Source organism: Podarcis muralis, chromosome 3, assembly GCF_964188315.1.
Source record: "Podarcis muralis chromosome 3, rPodMur119.hap1.1, whole genome shotgun sequence".
NCBI lineage: Eukaryota > Metazoa > Chordata > Lepidosauria > Squamata > Lacertidae > Podarcis > Podarcis muralis.
In genome coordinates, this window is record NC_135657.1 from 80,877,016 (window position 1) to 80,895,716 (window position 18,701).

The window sequence follows — 18,701 nt, forward strand, 5'->3', positions numbered from 1 at the left end:
AAACATTGCAACGTTAGCATGAGTATGGTGCTAACAGGAAAGGCCACTTTTTTCAATGTATGCTGGAATGGCAAATTAAATGTGTTCATAAATTTATTACTGTATTTCACTGGTGTTTTTTTTTTTTTTTTGCTATAGCATCTAACTTTAGTTCTGCACCAAAAAGTGGAAAACAGGTACTTTTAATAAGCATTTTTAACAATTCCAAACACACTGGTGTGTTTCATCAATGGTGAATTTCAGGACCTATATCTCAATAGTGACATCTAGTGGGGGAAAAAAGAATTTTCCCTTACCAATTGCTTGAGCATCTGTGAATATCCTTCCTTACCTTATTGGCCTTGAAAACTCTGATTAACCCCATTTTTAAACATAAACAACAGTGGGATTTCTTGGCTGGAGGCTGGGCCTCTTCTGATCCAAAAGATGACAGGGAATTAGAAATTAAAAATAATAAAAATGCTGGAGGCTGAATGATCATATATGCAGGTGTGGCAGATACCGTCACTGACAGGTATGAAATTTGAACAACAAAATGAACAGTATTTATTTACTTAGGAAAACAAGACATCAAACCTGCCCTTTTCTATTAACATAAACAAATCTAGATTGATTTAGCTTTAATCAACAACATTGGCCAAAATTAATAGGCTTTATTGAAGGAAGTGATGTACATGCATGGGACTGAACCAAGTCTGCCACTATAGCTTTGATTTTAATATCACAGCAATTGGCACTGCTGAAAAGATAAGCTGAGTAAGATGAATCCGTTCACACATTCGCCTGCAGTCATCAAGCAATGAGGACCTGAGGGATTCTTCCAGTTGTGCATTAACCTAAAATGTACTTCTGTTTGCCAGTAATGTGGTCTATGGCATGAACCGAGTTGCTCTGTGCATGTCTTTCTGTATATAAAAACAAAAATAATTATCACCCCAGTGGTTTTCGCCATGGCTTGATATCTATTGTACTATATCTTTTTTTAACCTTGAGCAAAGATTACCGAAATAGCTGAAAAGGGCCTTTTAAAGCCATCGGAAAAGCACCTCTGATGCAATGCTATACACAGATGCTTCATTTTTCAGATCTATTTCCACCGTCTGTTCTCCTACACCCCAGTGCTAATTCTGACCTCAGAAACACCCTACTAATTTTCTCGTCAGCCTTTTCAAAAGCTCTTGCAGGGGCTCAACACCAAAAGCTTGAGGGTGTGGCCGCTGCGTGCCACCAACGATTTCCTTCTACAAATGTAGTCCGCATTTTGCATGAGTCATGTTCCCCCCCAATAAGGTCACCAAAGAAGTCCGGTTAAAATTAGCAGAGAGCTTATGGTTCCTAAGGTTAGCCTTCCTGGTTTCCTTCGAGTCCAAGCTTGAAGAGCAAGTCCCCTTTTGACAGACCCCGCAGCTGAGCAAACACGCACAGGGTTGCGCTCTCTCCGAATTGCTGCCTGTGCTGCTTCGCCCGGGGCAGTTTTAAGCTATTTAAAGGGGCTTGGCTTCGGGGGAATCAGCCGCCACACGCTTCGCTTGCAACCCGACCGGTTGCGGCGGCGGCGAGGGAAGCCGTCCCTCAGCCCTTTCCCCTCCTGGGGGGCTCTTCGCCCGCCCTCCTGCCCGGAGAGGGCCTATTGCGCGTCAGCCCCTTACAGCTTCTGGCTCCCGAGGCAGAAGCCGGAGCGTTGGCTCCCGCCGGCCAATAGGCGCTCGCGATACTCAGCGCTTCGCCCAATCGCGCGCTCCTTTGCTCCGCTGTCCTCAACCTGCCCTGTTCCGTCTCCTCCTGTGAGGGTTTTGCAGCCGTGGCCGATTCCTTCCCTGGCTGCCTTGGGCTCCGCTCTCTCCCCTCCGCCGTCAGTCGCCCTGGCTCGGCCCGGAGCCCTTCGGAGACACTGAGGATGAGCTTGCGCGGCCCCCAGCGCGTGTCCTCTTGCGACCGTCCCAGCCCATTCATCTAGCGACTGGTGAGGGGGGAGGAGCTGCGCGCGGGGGGGGGGAGAGACTCAGGTGGGTGGGGGGGGGAAGAGGGCGGCGGTGGGAGGGAAGGCAGGCATGAAATAACGTCCCGACTTCGTCCCCCAGCCTCCCACCCCCCACCTACGACCCTCGCCCAGGCAGTGGCCTGGGGGCTTCTGGCAGCTGCATGGCAGGTAGGAATTCAACAGGTGCAGACGGTCCCAGTATGGGCAGGCGTTGAACGGAAGAGCTGCACCGATTGCATTTCTCCTCGCCATGCAGTTTTTTTTCCAGACTGCAGAAGCTCTGCCCGAAAAATAAAAGATGGCAATCTGTGGGGTGGGACACACACACACTTCAGGAAAACTGAAGCTGGGCACCTGTATTTTTATATAGGGGAAAAGAGGCCCTTGTCTCTCTCTCTCTTCCACCCCCTCCCCCCAAAAATAAATTGTATATGGAAATACATTTTCTGGATGCTTCTTCACCTAGTTTGCAGGATTTACTTTCAGGGCCACTACTGTGCCCTGTGGTTCCTTAACATTTTGCTAATAGGATTTGTAATTTGAACTCTGCTGCAAAACTCCATTGGGTAGTGTTGCTTTCATTGGTTCCAAGGGCAACATGCTGAAGGCCGTTTTGCATGACGGTTTATTTCTGACAGATAATGCTGAGGACACCTTCCCCTTGAATGTTTACACTGTCTAGGTCAGGAACACCTTGCTCTCCTTACTTTGATTGTGGGATAACTTATTGCATACGCACTCGCAGAGCAGGTCATCTCTGTTTAATGGAATGTACAGCTTAGAAAGAAAAGTACTGACAATACAGTGAGCAAAAGGAATCTAATATTCTTGGTTGTATAGGCAGAGTTCAGACCTCTGAATCTTGATTGTGTACATCAATCACTCTGAAATGTTCACAAGATGCCCCAAGTCTGTTAATGAATTATGACATCTTATTGTTTTATTTTGTATTGTTGTTTTAATATTGCATTGATAATCAATTTTTATGAAATTGGACCTTGAATTAGACCTGCAATCAGTTGGAGAATAAAAGTTATACATGTCCAACTTGCTGCTCACATCAATACATTGACTGCAGCATCCTGCAGCAGGTCCACATCAAGTACATTACAATGGTCTATTCTGGAAGCTGACGGAGAATGGATACCTGAAGCCATACTATCCCTGTTCAGAAAAGCCTGTTGTAATTGGTGCACCAACTGAAGCCGGACATAAGCACTCTTAGCCATTAAAGTCACTTGGGACACAAATGTCCATAATGGTTCTAGAAGCGACCTGCAAACTACAAACCTGCTCTTCCAGGGGGAGTGCAACTGCATCTAGAGCAGGGTATTGATATCAATAGGGTTGTCCACTTCCCTAACAAATGCCATTAACCAGGTGACCAAGGCAGTTTTGATTGCAAAACCAGGACTGAATGCAGATTTAAATGGGTCTAGTTCAGTGGTTCCCAACCCTTTTTTGGCCATGCCTCACCTAAGCATCTCTAAAATCCTGATTCCCCGCCCCCCATGACATATAATTCTTATTCAAAAAGTGAACTCCTATTCACGTGGAGGAAGCCTAAAAGGCCATTAACTGTTAATAACTCATTCTCAAATTGTCCCCCTTAAAAATCAAATTGCCCCCCTGTGGGGTGTGTGCCCCACATTGGGAACCACAGGTCTAGATACACTGTTTCATCTAAGCATGTATCCCACTAACACCTTATCTATCACCTTGCCCAAGTAGTGATGAGGGTGGTAGTGATTAAATGCAAATTTGGAGACAATGACATCAAACCAGCGTTTTTTCTGTATCCCCCTTCACACCTTGTCTATTTCCTCTTGAGCCATTTTCAACTGCTCCTTACAATGGCCTTCCCCCAAACCTTGTGCACTCCATGCATGGTGGACTCCATCTCTCAGTTCCTGCCAGTTTAGCCAGTAGAAATGATGAGAATTGTAATTCAGAATGTCTTGAGAGTAGCAGCTCAGCTGCAGTGGTGGTTTCAGAGCAGTGATTTAAAAATAACTCCTTGGGAATGAAGACATTGTGCTGATTTTTGGAAGTCTCCTTTTTATTGAACTTGAATATTCAAAGGACTAAAGGCAAAACCTTAGCTACTTGATTATTCCCTAGTCAAAAGCCTAAAAGCATGAGAAGAAAGGAGTAGAGAATTTAATATTGTAAGCATGTCCAATCCAAGATTCTACTTCTTCCAAGTTGGCAACTCAACTGAGCAAACAATCTGAAGGAAGCATAACATAAGCCATATAAGCAAGTGCACTAATAACTACTGAGAATTCAGCCTTAAGGAAACATAGGATGCTGCCCTATACTGAGTGAAACCATAGGTCTTTCTGGCTCAGAATTGCCCACACTGACTGGCAGCAACTTTACAGGTTTTCAAATGGCAGCCTCTCTCGGTCCTACCTGGAGATACCAGGGATTGAACCTGGTACCTTTTGTATGCAAACATGTGTTTTATTACTGAACCATATCTCTTCCTCTGGAGTGTTTCTGCTATAGGACAAGAGCTTGTATTGATAGAAGCTATTTGGTATTGCTTTTTGACTTCCTGGGATCCACAATGGCCTGGGGTTTGATCAGAGACTTCTTTGTTCACAGTCTCCTCACTGTACCCTTGCTGTTGTTTGTGGACATCTGGGTGTTGTGGGGGCGGGGGGGGGCAGAGTCTGTGCCAATGCCTGCTTATATTGTTGTGTTGCATGGTTGTTGACACTTTAAAATTGGGTTCTCTCCTTTAATGGGTGGAAAGGACTGTGGGGCTGGTACATAGCATACTGTTGTTTGGCATTAGAACAAATAAATGATTCTAGTCTTTCTTGCATGACTGGCCACTCCTGTTTTTTTCCTATTACCATATTACCTCCCCTTGGAGGAGCAGGTTTGTAGTTTGCAGGTTGTTCCTAGAACATTATTGACATTTGTGTCCCAAGTGACTTTAATGGCTAAGAGTGCCTATGTCCAGCTTCAGTTGGTGCACCAATTACGACAGGCTTTTCTGAACATGGATAGTATGGCTTCAGTTATACATCTTCTGTCAACTTCCAGAATAGATCATTGTAATGCACTTGATGCCTGGCGTGCTCTGGTCCATGGGGTCACGAAGAGTTGGACACGACTAAACGACTAAATAACAACAACAATGTACTTGATGCTGCAGCCAATGTATTGATGTGAGCAGCAAGATGGTCATGTATAACTTCTCCAACTGTTTGAAACCAGTTAATATGTCTGTTTGTTCATGGGGAAATTGAATTGGGTTTTTTTTTATTTGTAGCTTTAAATTGCCTGATCTGTTTCCTTTGCCAATAAGTTTTGTAGTTCTGTTTTGTACCTCCTGTGATTGTAATAATAGAACAAATACCTGTAGAAGTAAATGAGCTACCTGATACCGTTACCTGCTATAACTATTACAGTTCAGAGATTGCTTTGCTTGCCCCTTTAAATTCTCTTTAAATTTTGTTGGTGCAACTTTACATCAGCATTGGTTAGACCAGAGGTAGTCAACCTTTTTATACCTACCACCCACTAATGCATCTTTCTTGATGGTCAAATTTCCTTACTGCCCACCAGTGCTCAATGGAAGGAGGTTCAGCTTGTGCCTTAGAACCACCTACCGCCCACCTAGAATCCTGAAACGCCCATTAGTGGGCAGTAGGGACCAGGTTGACAACGCCCACTAGTGGGCAGTAGGGACCCGGGGTTACACAAGACCACTCCCATGCTTCCTTCCAGTTTCTCTTCCGAAACAGTCTTTGGAGTGATTTTGCCCAAGAACAAGGGCTCGAGGTTTCCCAGACCTGTTCTGCTGCACAAGGAATGACTTAGAACTAGCTTCTTAAAATCATACAGTTTTTAAAAATCAAGAGGTTACACAAAGTCCTTGCTGTGAAATAGGTGTCTGTCAATCATAAATATAGGTGCTACATTTGGGCCACTGCACAGCACAAGCAGAAAAATAAGTGCTTTGCAAAAAAATGCCTACAGAGCAAATGGCTTCTTTGGTAGTAAGGCACACTGGTTTTAAGAGCTTGTGTTAGTGTAAGTGATTCTACAAGACAGGTTTGCTGGTATTCTTGGTTGTTTTTACTAGTGTGGTAGCAAAAATGTAATTTGGGCTTCACTATTTCCGTGCGCTGCTCTGGTTCGCCAGAAGCAGCTTAGTCATGCTGGCCACATGACCCGGAAGCTGTCTGCGGACAAATGCTGGCTCCCTCGGCCAATAAAGCCAGATGAGCGCCGCAACCCCAGAGTCGGTCACGACTGGACCTAATGGTCAGGGGTCCCTTTACCTTTTTATACTGTAATTTTGTGTACAATGAGCCTTTTAACTGTTTGATTCTAAATGAAAACTTGTTGCTATTGATTACATGTTTAGTCATAAAAGAAGCATTTCCTGATTGGCTGCAATGTGAACCTTGTAGTAACAACATATAACATCTGTGTGATTTTAAAAATATTTTGCAAATATTATTTGTTTGCTTGCAAAACATGAAATTTACTTACTTTGTAACACTACTTGATTGCCTTTTCTGTAACACCATAGTAAAAAGATATTTGTAGATAGTAGTTGAAAAGCAATGTAGGAGATTACCTGTATTTCTTTAAATTATTAGATGCACACTTTCCTACCTTTTGGAAGCATCTGGTGTTGATCATATTTGAGATGAATCATAACTTTCCAGTAAAAGCATGCATTTCCCCCCATGACCTGATCTGCTTGGATAGTCATTTTTGTTTTAATGTTCATGATCCCTTGAATTCTGCTTTGTATTAAGATTTCTTTTTGATGTGTCTTACCTAGAGATTTTTAGTTTTGTGCTCATTTCCATGACAGGTGGATATATTACTGTTAAATAATAACCTATTGCCCACTTCATTGGCAAGGAATGCAGGCTGGCTTACAGTGAAACAGATATGTGAGCCAACATTTGCATGTTGAATTTGTCTATCACTATTACACAACCTGTGAAGCAACAGATAAGAGAGAACTGCTGAGTCAAAAATGCTTCATGATGTCAGCAGTTTCCTTTTTTTTATAGCAAGTTCCTAAATAGTACTCTGACTAATGTTGTCCTGCCTTCCAGTTTGTTCCCTCTGTGCCCTTTACTGTCAACTCAACAAGTTAAGTAAGTGCTGCTAACCCACTTTTGGATTGTGGAGTTTGGCAGTTACAATACATTAGCTGTATGTTTTGTCCCTTCAAACTGCCCTTCCCAGTTGAGAAGTATAGTTTTGAAAGGGAGGCATTTAAGTTTTAACTTGACAGCCATTGAAATAAGTGATAAAATATGCTTGCCATTATAAATCTTAGTGCTGCAGATGTCACAGAGTGTGTGTGAATTATTAATATACAATATAATTCATTGCAAATTGACAGGCTGTCTTTGGCATTTGATAGTTTGGTTCCACTTCAAGTATTTGATGGTTATATAACCAATATTTGATATTCTGCCCTTTTCCTCTAATAGGATGATAAGACTCAGTGGTTCTTTGAAAATATCATAGGTGATGGGGTGAAATATTTCCAAATCAACACTAATTATGAAGTTTGAGAGTTTGTAGTGAAAATTACCAAAATTTATGTTAGCCATGCTTATATATAATGTTATTTCTACATTGCCCATGTTTTTTTTTAATCAAGTGGTTTATAATTTTATAAATAAATACATATAAGCCTACATGGCCACAGGGAGAAGAGCAGAGAAAAAAAATGCCATGGTGCATCTTTAACAGTGAAACTGGACACCTTCATCTGCTCCAGCTGCAATAAAACATCTCTCTCCCATATTGGTCTCTACAGCAACAGTAGGCACTGTAACTCTCTTTGAATTTACCCCCGTTGGTGCGCTCTTCCATTGTCTCTCAAGACAGATGGATGCCAACAACATGCCTACACAATTTGAGAGCTGGCTAGTGTAGTGGCTAACAGGGTGTGGGGGTACAGGTGTCTCACAGACAGATGCACAGAGCAACTTCATTTGCAAGTACACTTTAACATTGAAAAGTAGTGAAGGCAGGTTCTTGTGAAATGCAATCAGTAAGCACACATATCACTTCAAAAATGAAAAGGAACAGGTTGTAGCCCAAGTCCTTTTTGCCTGATTAAACATGAGGCCAGGCATATAAAGAAGCATAAAGAAAACATTACCCGTGTGAGGTTTATGTACTTAGTGTCACATTTAAACCTGTTCGTAGGTGTCTACATGTGCATAGGCACCTTAGTTTAAATAGAACACCAATTGCATGAAATCCCATATGGGTACTCTCTCTGTGTGTGTGTGTGTGTGTGTGTGTGTGTGTGTTTACATGCTGGTGTCATATTTAAAAATGGACACGAGTGTGTGAAATATGAGGCAGGGCAAGTCAGAGACCATATAAAACTTGAAACAAATATGATGATGAGTTGCATCAGGCACCAAGCCACAACTGCTGGTAATGAGCAAGTAAGAAAAGTCCCTAGTTAGAGTCTATTTCTGTTACATGTCTGGCAATAGCCTCCTGGTTGCTTTGCAGTTTTGGTCAATTTTAATTCAGCATTTGAATTTTTGTCTCTTCTACATGAAGACTGGTATTCAGAGGGATACTGCCTCCAACAGTGGGGGCAGAACATAGCCATCATGGCTAGTAGCCATTCTGAATTTGTCTGTTCTTCTGAATCCGTCCACGGTGTCCATGACTATATCTTGTGGGTGTTTAGCTAGCACTGTGTGAAGAAGTACTTGAAGGAAGAGCCATAGCTCAGTATTAGAGCATCTGCTTTGCATACAGAAGGTCCCAGGTTCAGTCCTCAGCATCCCTAGGTAGGGCTGAGAGAGAGCTCTGTCTGAAACCCTGGAGAGCCGCTGATGGACCAGTGGTCTGACTAGGTATAAGGCATCTTCCTTGGTACTTTGTTTTGTCTGCCCTAAATCACTCAACATTCACCTTCATTGGATATCCTTGAATTCTAATAATGAGAGAGGAAAAAAAGACTCCCTATCTGTTTTCTCCATACTGTGCATCATATTTGCCTTTCTATCATGCTCCTCCTTATTTGCTTCTTTTTTAAATTAAGAATCCCCAAATGTTGTAACTTTGCATCATAGGAAACTTGTTTCACCCCTTGATCATTTTAGTTGTCCATTTATGAACTTGCTCCAGCTCTACAGTATCTTTTTTGAAACAAATTAAACATTATTGAGACTTAGGAGTCATAGAGTGAGATACTTTATCAAAGCATAAGATGCTGAGATGGATTTACTTTCTGTTTTCTATAAGTTCAGTTGTATGTTCAGTTATATGTATGTCACTTGTTGCTCAAGTCTGAAAGCCAAAGTTGGAAGGGGGAGATAGAGTTAATATTGCCTGAGCATCATGTGATTTATGAAAATTTTGAACAGTGCAGTGATGAACAAAGTTAACTTGAGGATATAAAAATGCAAACAAGGTATGGATGTAGTATATCTCCAAAAGCAAGTTCATATAATATGTCAGTAAATTAGTTAGTGAATATGTAGTACCTGGGACAAAGATTAAATATACTTAAATGTATGTATAAATAGAATAGAAGCATGTGGTTTAAATCTTGTTTATTTCCATATCTTTTTTTAAAAAAAAATGTGTTGGTACTTATTATTTTATTATTTATTAAATTTGTCAGTCACCTTATCTTGCTCAGGGCAACCCAAAGCGATTTACAGTCAAACACAGACAATGAGCCCCACATTGATACTTTCAAACCAAGAGGAAAGAGAAATACATTAAAAACATCCCACTTCTGAAAGGTCACTGTCACAGATAATTAAAGGCCAAAGGCCTGGTTATAAAGGATGGTTTTTGTCTGGCGCCTAAAGATATATAAAGATGGAACCAGGTGAGCCTCTCTGGGGAGAGCATTCCACAAATGGCAAGCCACTACAGAAAAGTCCTGTTCTTGTGTGGCCCCCCTCCAGACCTCTCATGTAGAGGGCTCACGAAGAAGAAGCAGGCATAGCTTGTGTGTCTGTATGATTTAGTTATTGCTTGTGTGGTACAAGAAAATGCTTGAAGAGTGAGGGTTCCCAAAGAGATGGGGGATAGGGGTAGGTGTAATGGTAAAAACTGAAGTGTCTGCAGAACACAGAAGGCACATCTTTCTGGTCTTAGAAATCCAGTTCAGAGTTTCAGTTTTCTGTCCAAATGTTTTGTGCTTCTTCCTATATCTGGCATAGTTGAACGTAAAATGTCAATGTGATGTCTGGGTGGCATGCACATATAATATAAATTGTCTGTTTGCTCTAGCACAATTAACATAGTATTCTCTTTGCCAGTGAGGAATGGGGGCGGAGTGGAGTTTCACATAAATTCCCAATTTGCATCTGTATTGGAACTGTTTAAGATGTTGTTTTGTTTTTGTTTTATACATTGTTTGCTCCCCTCATCTCCTTTAAGAGGGAGGCCAGGAAAAAATAATCAATCAATCAATTAATAAATCCTTGAAACACAGTTGCTGATATTCAGAACCTTTCCTAATCTCATTTTTCTCCCATTTCTCTTCTTGCAGATCTCCCTTGCAATTATGGATATCTGAAAGAACTAGCCAGTGTGGAGGGGGAATCCCCCTCCTCACACCTTTATTGCCTTTTGGAAATTTTTCTTCCTTGACTATAATACGGTATTTTGTAGATAAAGAAATGAACTCTTGAATTTATATCGATGAAAATATTTATTTTTTTAAGTGCCAAGCCTTAACAGCACAATAATTCCCATGGCAGCTTTCTGCAACTGAATAAAGACTGTACCTGAAAATCATGATTTTCTTGTGAAGAAGGGGCACAAAGCAGAGTTCCCTTGTGTGTGTTTTACAGGGGTTTCTCTTGTACAGTGGAGTAGTGCAGTAAAGCGTAAGATGAGTTCTTTGATGCCTGACTGTACTTTGAAGTGTCGATCACTGCAGCATGCTTTGGATATCGTTTCTGTCATAACTCAAGGGAGTGAAGGCCAAATCAAGGCCTTCCTCACTTCTCACTGCTACAATGCTGCAACAAGCAAGGATATCTTTGGCAGGAACGCCCTTCATCTTGCCTCTTCCTGTGGTAAGAAAGGGGTGCTAGACTGGCTGATAGAAACAAATGGAGTGGATTTGTTGGCAAAAGACAAGGAGTCGGGATGGACAGCTTTGCACCGTGGCATTTTCTATGGTCATATAGACTGTGCGTGGTCGCTACTGAAGGTTGGTATTTTGCAATTCTTAGTGCCGTTATGAATATTCATTTGGCCTCATGACTTTAGAAACCAAGCGCTGAGCAAAATCAGACTGTACTGTATATAAGCAGTTGGATGGACCCCAGTGTAGTACTCAGGTGAACTTTATGTTAATGCAAGCATTTATTCTTGTGCACCAGAACGTTCTTTCTCTGCTGGGGAGGGTATCTGGGGAGAAGCAAGGAAAGTAACTACAAGTGAAAATCCTTGCGCTGATGGAATACCGCCCACTTCTGCCAAATCCCATGTGGTCATTCTTTCAGTTGCACATATCTTTTTATCAGGTTGTCATGGTTTGTTCAAATAAAATCAAACTAGATTGTTCTGTTGAATAATATGTAGGGGGAAAATCTTAACAGGAAGCCTTCTGTATAATGTTTGAGTCTGATGTTAAAACAAATCATTCCCTGCCATTGTAGGCAAGGTGGAGTCAAGGTGAGCTACAGATGGCTTCAGGTTTGCTCTAGGTTTTTGTCTGTTTGTCTCATTGTTTTCTTTGTGATCCATTTGAAGTTGTTTTCAACTGAAGAACAGTTCTAGGTTCTCCTGATTAGTCTTCTCTAAACTGGTCTCCAAATGTTTTGGACTGCAGTTCACAACACAGTTGTGCATTCTGGGACTGATGGGAATTGTAGTACAGTGCATCTGAAGAGCACCAGGTTGGGCAAGGCTGCTGTAGGGCTTTAAATGTAACTAGCCCCAATTTGAATTGTTCTTGCTTCCTTTTTTTGTTACAATTATTTATAGCTCTTCTTCACGATACATGCTCTAACCAACTGAGCTACCTAGCTATCCAAATAATTCCAAGGGAGCTTACAAATAAGAAAATACATTAATGCAATGCAATAAAAATATATACAGATAAACGTAATTATTACGCTCCTTTCCATAGAGCACTCAATGGTAGAAGGCCCTGTGAGAGGAGCAGATCATTCAGCTGAGCCATGCGCAGAGGTGACCTTTAATTAAAAAGTTTTGGGAGCTGGTTTATAATGGACTAAAAAAAATGTTTAAATACACCTTTGTCAAAAAACCTGAAGCTTTTCTTTTGGGGATGATTGGTAATGAAATCAAGAAAGAGGATCAGATATTATTCCAGTATGCAACAACAGCTGCTAGAATATTAATAGCACAAAATTGGAAGACAACTAATGTCCCAACGGTAAGAGATTGGCAAAATAAATTATTCGAATACATAGAATTGGCAAAAATGACACAAAAAATTAGAGACCAGAAAGAAACAAAGCTTATTAAAGAATGGAACAAATTTATAACATATATCGAAGCAGATTTGAAAAATTTAAAGATCACAGTAGGCTCAATATAACCCTACGACGTGCAGATATTCTAAAGTGAAATTGCGGGGGGAAATCCTTTGTTACATAACCCAAAACCGAGGTGGAGGGAAGTCAATTAGTTGTATGATGTTCTTGTTTTTTTCTTTTTTTGTCTTGTCTGTTTTATTCTTATTTTTATTTTTTTGTGATGAATTTGTTCTGTGTGTATCTGTGTTTATTTAATAAAAATCAATAAAGAGAATTAAAAAAAAGAGAGAGGAGCAGATCATTCAGCTGAGGCATGCGCAGAGGTGGCCTTTGCTTGCCTCTCGCAGGATCTTTCTCATAGATCAGTTGCCTCCTCAGCTGTTGTTGGACTACAACTCCCATCGCCCCTGTTTACTAGTCCTGCCAGCTAGGGATGATGAACGTTGTAGTCCAACAACAGCTGGGGACCCAAGTTTGAGAAAAAATGACACAGATCATGTGTCAGTGGACCCCTTTAAGCACAACAGGATATGTGCTCAATGCCTACATAACGTTAGCCTAGCAGCTGCCTTCAAAGGCAGCTCACAGCATATAACACATTAGACCCATCTAAGGAGAACTGGGGGTATATGTAGAGGTGCCACAGCTGGTAGAAGGAGCACCCTTCCATCGTCAGGCTATGAATCTGATCTTTGGAGGGAGTCCCTCATCCCCCAACCAAAACATAAAACTGTTCACCAATAATACCTGTGTCTTGGGAGGATGGTGCTTCAGTTTATGAGTCTATTGGAGGTTTCAGACACCTATAGAAATATGAATGAGGTAATTTAGATTAGAATATGGATGAAATAAGAAAAGAAACCGGGTTATCAGTTTTCACTTCCTCTCCTCTTTCTCTCCTCCCTTTGCTCTCAGCATGGTGTCAACTTGTATATGCAGGATAAAGAAGGCTTGTCTGCTTTGGATCTTGTAATGAAGGACAGACCAGCCCATGTCATTTTTAAGAATACAGGTATGTCACCATAAGAGGATCATTATGCTTACTGATACAGATTTGAACATTAGGAAATAAATATATTTTGAACATGCAGAAAAAAAGCTATATTTTAGAAAATGTATGCTTTATGAAGTGCAGTGTAATGTTAGGTGTTGGATGCTGGGTTTGCCTCTTCTCTGAATCCAGAGGGGCCTAAATCGTACCTTAAAACAGCAGGTTGAACCTACATTTATTGAAACTGTGTGTGTACATGCATGCCTGTTGGTACTTAAGCGATGTTCAGTGACTTAGTTCTCTTCCATATATATCTTGAGAATGTTGGCATTATGTTATTTTATGTAAATGCTCAGGTATGTAATTTTGTTGTAATAAAAAAACATAGTCTTGAGTTTTCTAGGCCTTTTGCCTAGTTTTGCAGGATATCTGGAAAGAATCCATTCAACAGAAAGTAGAAGTGCATTTAAAATAATGCATCGTGTGCATATGTGAATGAGGATTCAAATGGAAGTCATGATTTTGTCTTAGATCCCACAGATGTCTACACCTGGGGAAACAATATAAATTTTACTTTGGGACATGGTGGTCAACAGAGTAAACATCACCCTGAGCTGGTGGATCTCTTTCCTAGGAATGGCGTTTATATTAAACAGGTAATTAATATATATACACATGCCGGGCTAGCATGGCAAACTCCCTCAAGCCCCTTCAAAGCATTTATTTCAAAGCAAATATAGGGCTTAGTCCCAGGTCTTAGACCTTAGAATCCCAGTTTATCATGTGTCTTTGCTTCACTTCTGTCCTCCATCCTCTTCCCCTCTTTTTCTGTGACCTACAAAGCAGAAACAGCCCATTCCCTGCTTCTGTTCTTCCACCCTCTCTCAATACACCTGGCATTAAATCTCAATAGCTGGTGTGGGTGGGGAAGCAAGCAGCCTCGGCATCTTCTCTACTCTAATCAGTTGGTTTGTTAGCGTAAGTACACGCCTTTCAGCATTTCCCTTTCCGAAGAAAATCTGGTTTAGTTATTGGAATTTTCTCTGTTCCTTTTGTTAGTTCGTTATATATTACTTCATGGTGATGATAATAAGTAATGTTAATTCATGATGCAGCTCAAGTAACATCATTAAGGACCTTTTCCTCTCTCTCATTTAGGTGGTGCTCTGTAAGTTTCACTCGGTGTTTCTTTCCCAAAAAGGACAAGTATACACATGCGGACATGGTCAAGGAGGACGCTTGGGTCATGGTGATGAACAGACTTGCTTGGTATTTTAAAACAAATTACTAGGTTATGAAAAAGAACTGGTTTCAAATATTGTATTTGGTCCACTGAGCCATCTTTTGTACATACACAGGGTTTTAAATTTTTTATTTATTTTAAGTAACTCCCCTGCAATGCTTCAAAAACTCCTTTTGACATACTGTCAGAAGTAGCTGCTACTTTAGTGCAGCATGCAGCAGCTGTTTTAAAACAAGAGAGCTAAAAGCATCATTGTCTGTGCAAATTGTTCCATGTTCAGATCTTCTGCAGAGTTCTGTGTTGCTGAAAATCATATTGCTTATGCATTTTCAACTGAGTACCCTCTAAATTATGCCATATTTAAACCAAATTGGAACAATGCTCGAGGATAACATATTGTTTTAATTTCACAAGAAATAAACTAAATTCTCCTGATCCCTTGGTTAAGGGGGTTGTGTTGGTTTTGAGTTTAACCATGAGTGACTGAGGACTCAGCTAGATTGGTAAAGAAAAAGTGATTTATATGTGTAGATTGGTAAAGAAAAAGCGGTTTATATGCGTTGTATATGCGATACAACATTTTGTCACCAGATGGCACTGTGGAGTCCCATTTTTCTCTTCCTGTTTTCCCTGTTTCAGTTTACAACGTGTTTAACTGAACACTTCTTTGATGTGTCTAGAGCCAGCCTAAGTGGCTTTGATTTTAAATGGATTCAAACTTTTGCCATCAGTTGAAGCATGATTAGTGGAGACCACAAATTTTGAACAGCTATAATGGCCAGCTGAAGTGTATAAATATTTCAAAATGGAAATAGTTTTTTAAGCCTGGAGGATTCTAGTGCATATAAATAGTAAAGCTTCTGGATCTTTTTATTAGAGGCATTTGTGTGTGTCACCTAATATATTTTACGAAATGGTTTTGCTTTGTTCCTGACAAAGTTGATGTAGGTCTTGACTGAGGGAGGCATGTCTGAAACACAGGTGCAATATTTTCTTAATCCCTCTTAGATCCCCAGACTTGTGGAAAGCTTGATGGGTCACCAGTGTTCTCAGGTGGCAGCAGCGAAAGATCATACCCTTGTTTTAACAGAAGATGGATGTGTGTATACATTTGGCCTGAATACTTTTCATCAGCTGGGTGTTCTTCCTCCTCCCCCTAACTGTAATGTTCCCAGACAGGTAAAATGGTCTTTTTAATAATTGGATAGTTTTGGCATGCCTGTAAATTAGGGATGGATGTGTGCACATGTTCCCATGTGTACATGCTGGTCTGTGCTGCTGCGTGATACATGCTATCTGTTGCTGTTGCTGGGAAAAAATATTTCAGATTGCTTAAGAGAAACATCAGACAATTAATCACCTGGATGACTCCATAGCAGTGACTTATTCATAGCCTACACAATCCTTTAAATGAGGAATGTGCATTTTTCAACAGTACTTGGCAGCATTGCCTGGCGGTCTAAACTAGGAGCAACCTGAAAGTTTCTGGATTACAATTCCTACTGTCCTTCACCACCAGCCATGCTGGCTGGGGATGATGGAAGTAGTAGTCCAACAACACTTGAAGCACACCAAGTTGGTTACCCCTGGTCTCAGCCAAGAAGTGGCTAACTAGCTGACCCCTTGCTGTCGTTTATTTCTACCTTTTTCTGTGGGACTGCAGCAATGAAAGTGAGCGGTGGATCTCTTCCTAAGCTTAACTGAAACTGCAGGTGGAATTTCCAAAGAGAGTGAGAATAAAAATTTACTGTATCATGAAAAAGTTACCCAACTAATGATTGTATTATCGATCTCAAGCTCTTGGGGCAGGGGCAACAGTTCAAACTAACACAGTTTTAAAGTGTCTTCAAGGCTATAGGATACACACTCAGTATTTTTTACTGCACTGTCCTATTCTAGTTGCCAAACAAACCTTTGTGTACTTTTGATTTCATTATTAAAAGTGAGCAGATCAGGCGGCTAAAACAAAACATTAAACTACAAAAAAATTGGTGCTTGCAACACTGTGGCAAAGCACATATGAAAACTGCCTGTAACAACTTAAGCAACCTGAAGGCCATTGGAAACTGTTAAAAGCCAAGTAGAAGAGAACCATTTTTATGTCACACCTGAAACTCAAGAGACATTGCCGAGTGACTTTCACTGAGAAGATGGTGGAGAGTCTCCACTACTTGTTAGTTTGCTACTAGACCAGGACCAGGTTTAAAGTTTGGGTATTAACATTCAGGGCTCTGAAGAACTCAGGACCTGCTCTGCCACTGAGATCATCATCAGTGGAAGCCCTCCTGGTTGTCATGGCTTTTTCCGTGATGATGCCATCCTCTGGAATACCTTTCCTCTAGAAATAAAACATGTGCTGACTCTGTTACAGTTTTGGCACACGCTGAAAAGCATTTTGTTCCTCTTGGTGTTGAATGGCTTATGATGCTGGCCATTGTGGTTTTAAGTATTTTGGCACTGATTATGTTGTCGTGTTTTTAACTGTAGTCTGTATTGTTACATTGCTTTTATTTCTTTATTTTAAATAAAAACATTGCTGTCTCTTCTGTCAATAGCTAGAGCATAGTAGTAAATACTTGATAATAAAAACTAACACCTGTGTATGTTTGGATTTTTCATATAGGTTCAAGCAAAAAATCTTAAAGGCAGAACAGTGATTGGTGTGGCTGCAGGCAGGTTCCATACGGTTCTATGGACAAAAGAAGCGGTATACACAATAGGACTGAATGGTGGACAACTAGGTGAGAGAGGGAGTTTTACATCTAAGGTGATGGCAGGGGGAAGAAGATTATTTTAAACAAAACATTGTCATTCCTTTAAGAAGCAGCTTAAAATCTTCTTGTTGCTTTACTAAGATTAGCTCCCTCTGTCAAACCAACCTTTATTTTGCACCAGTGACTATTTAGGAGTTCATATATGGATGGTAAAGTTAAGTGTATTTGGGGTACTAGGGATTCAGACCTCAATATACAGCATCCATGTGAAAAACCCACTGTTATTTGTCGATACATTTACATTATTCAACAAGAATAAGTGAACTTAGCAAATGCATCCTCTGTTACAGTGGACCACCTAAGTCCTTTTTTCATGTCCCTTGGTGCTAAACATTTTAGAGGGCAAATGATGTGAACTTAAGTTTTATTCCTTCGGAAAAACCAAGGGACATCTTAAGGGGAAAGTGATTATTATCAGCTCACATGGCTATCTCAGAATTTGAGACAAGGTCTAAATTTATTAGAATTCAGAATAGGTAGCAAAATATCAGGATGTTGTCCTATCTGTTAAATCTGTTATGCTAGCTTATATTGTAATAATTGGCTTTATTGAGCATGTGGCTTTGTATTTTATACTTTGCATGGTTGGTTTGCTGACTAGTAAATGCTGGAATGTCAGTATTGCTGATAAAACACAGAAGTTTTTTTTAAAAAATGCCTTAAAGCGGAATGGATAAGTCAAACTCTCTCACACAAACATGCACGCACACTTGCATAATCCTGGCATTTCTGCCCCTCACCATTCTAGTCCTGAGTGGTGGTGGAGGGGAAATCCTGCAATGTACTCTCAGAGAGCCAAGTGAAGAGCTTTATCTCAGATTTCAGTTCTGTGGTGATTAGCACTCAGAGAAAAGATTGACTGCTTTCTCAAATCAGCCAGAGAGATCTTTTATCTCCAAAACAGGAGATAAAATGCTCTCTGTGTTCTCTAGAGATCATTCTCTGCAGAACAGAGCGATTTATCACCCAGAATGAAACCAAAGCTGTGGGGGTGGAGGCACTGCCTGTGGCTTGCTGAACTGAATCCAGACCCTACCTCCCCTTAGTCTAAATGATGCTGTTAAAAGCTCAAACTGGAAAAAGATTGGACAGCACTCTCTGTTCCACCCTGTGGCAACTTGCTAGCTCTCTTTATTCTCTCTGTCTCCACTGCCGATACTGAAATTCTTTTTTAAAATGCATACACGCAGAGGCCATAATTCGTTTTACAACA

The 18,701-nt window shown here is 40.8% G+C and overlaps 1 protein-coding gene across 3 annotated transcripts in view; it reads left to right on the top strand.

The window, feature by feature from the left end:
- The first annotated feature begins 1,744 nt into the window (after positions 1 to 1,744).
- Positions 1,745 to 18,701, top strand: part of IBTK (inhibitor of Bruton tyrosine kinase) — a 44,397-nt gene continuing 27,440 nt past the window's right edge. For 2 of the 3 annotated variants that reach the window (XM_028722850.2, XM_028722852.2), the window contains exons 1-7: positions 1,746 to 1,963; positions 10,515 to 11,183; positions 13,396 to 13,492; positions 14,003 to 14,127; positions 14,630 to 14,740; positions 15,723 to 15,893; positions 17,338 to 17,455. In XM_028722850.2, coding sequence (XP_028578683.2) covers positions 10,860 to 11,183; positions 13,396 to 13,492; positions 14,003 to 14,127; positions 14,630 to 14,740; positions 15,723 to 15,893; positions 17,338 to 17,455 — 946 coding nt within the window. In that variant the 5' untranslated portion in view covers positions 1,746 to 1,963; positions 10,515 to 10,859. Of the gene's footprint in view, positions 1,964 to 10,514; positions 11,184 to 13,395; positions 13,493 to 14,002; positions 14,128 to 14,629; positions 14,741 to 15,722; positions 15,894 to 17,337; positions 17,456 to 18,701 lie in introns of all 3 variants that reach the window. The other variant, XM_028722851.2, reaches the window with a different exon arrangement.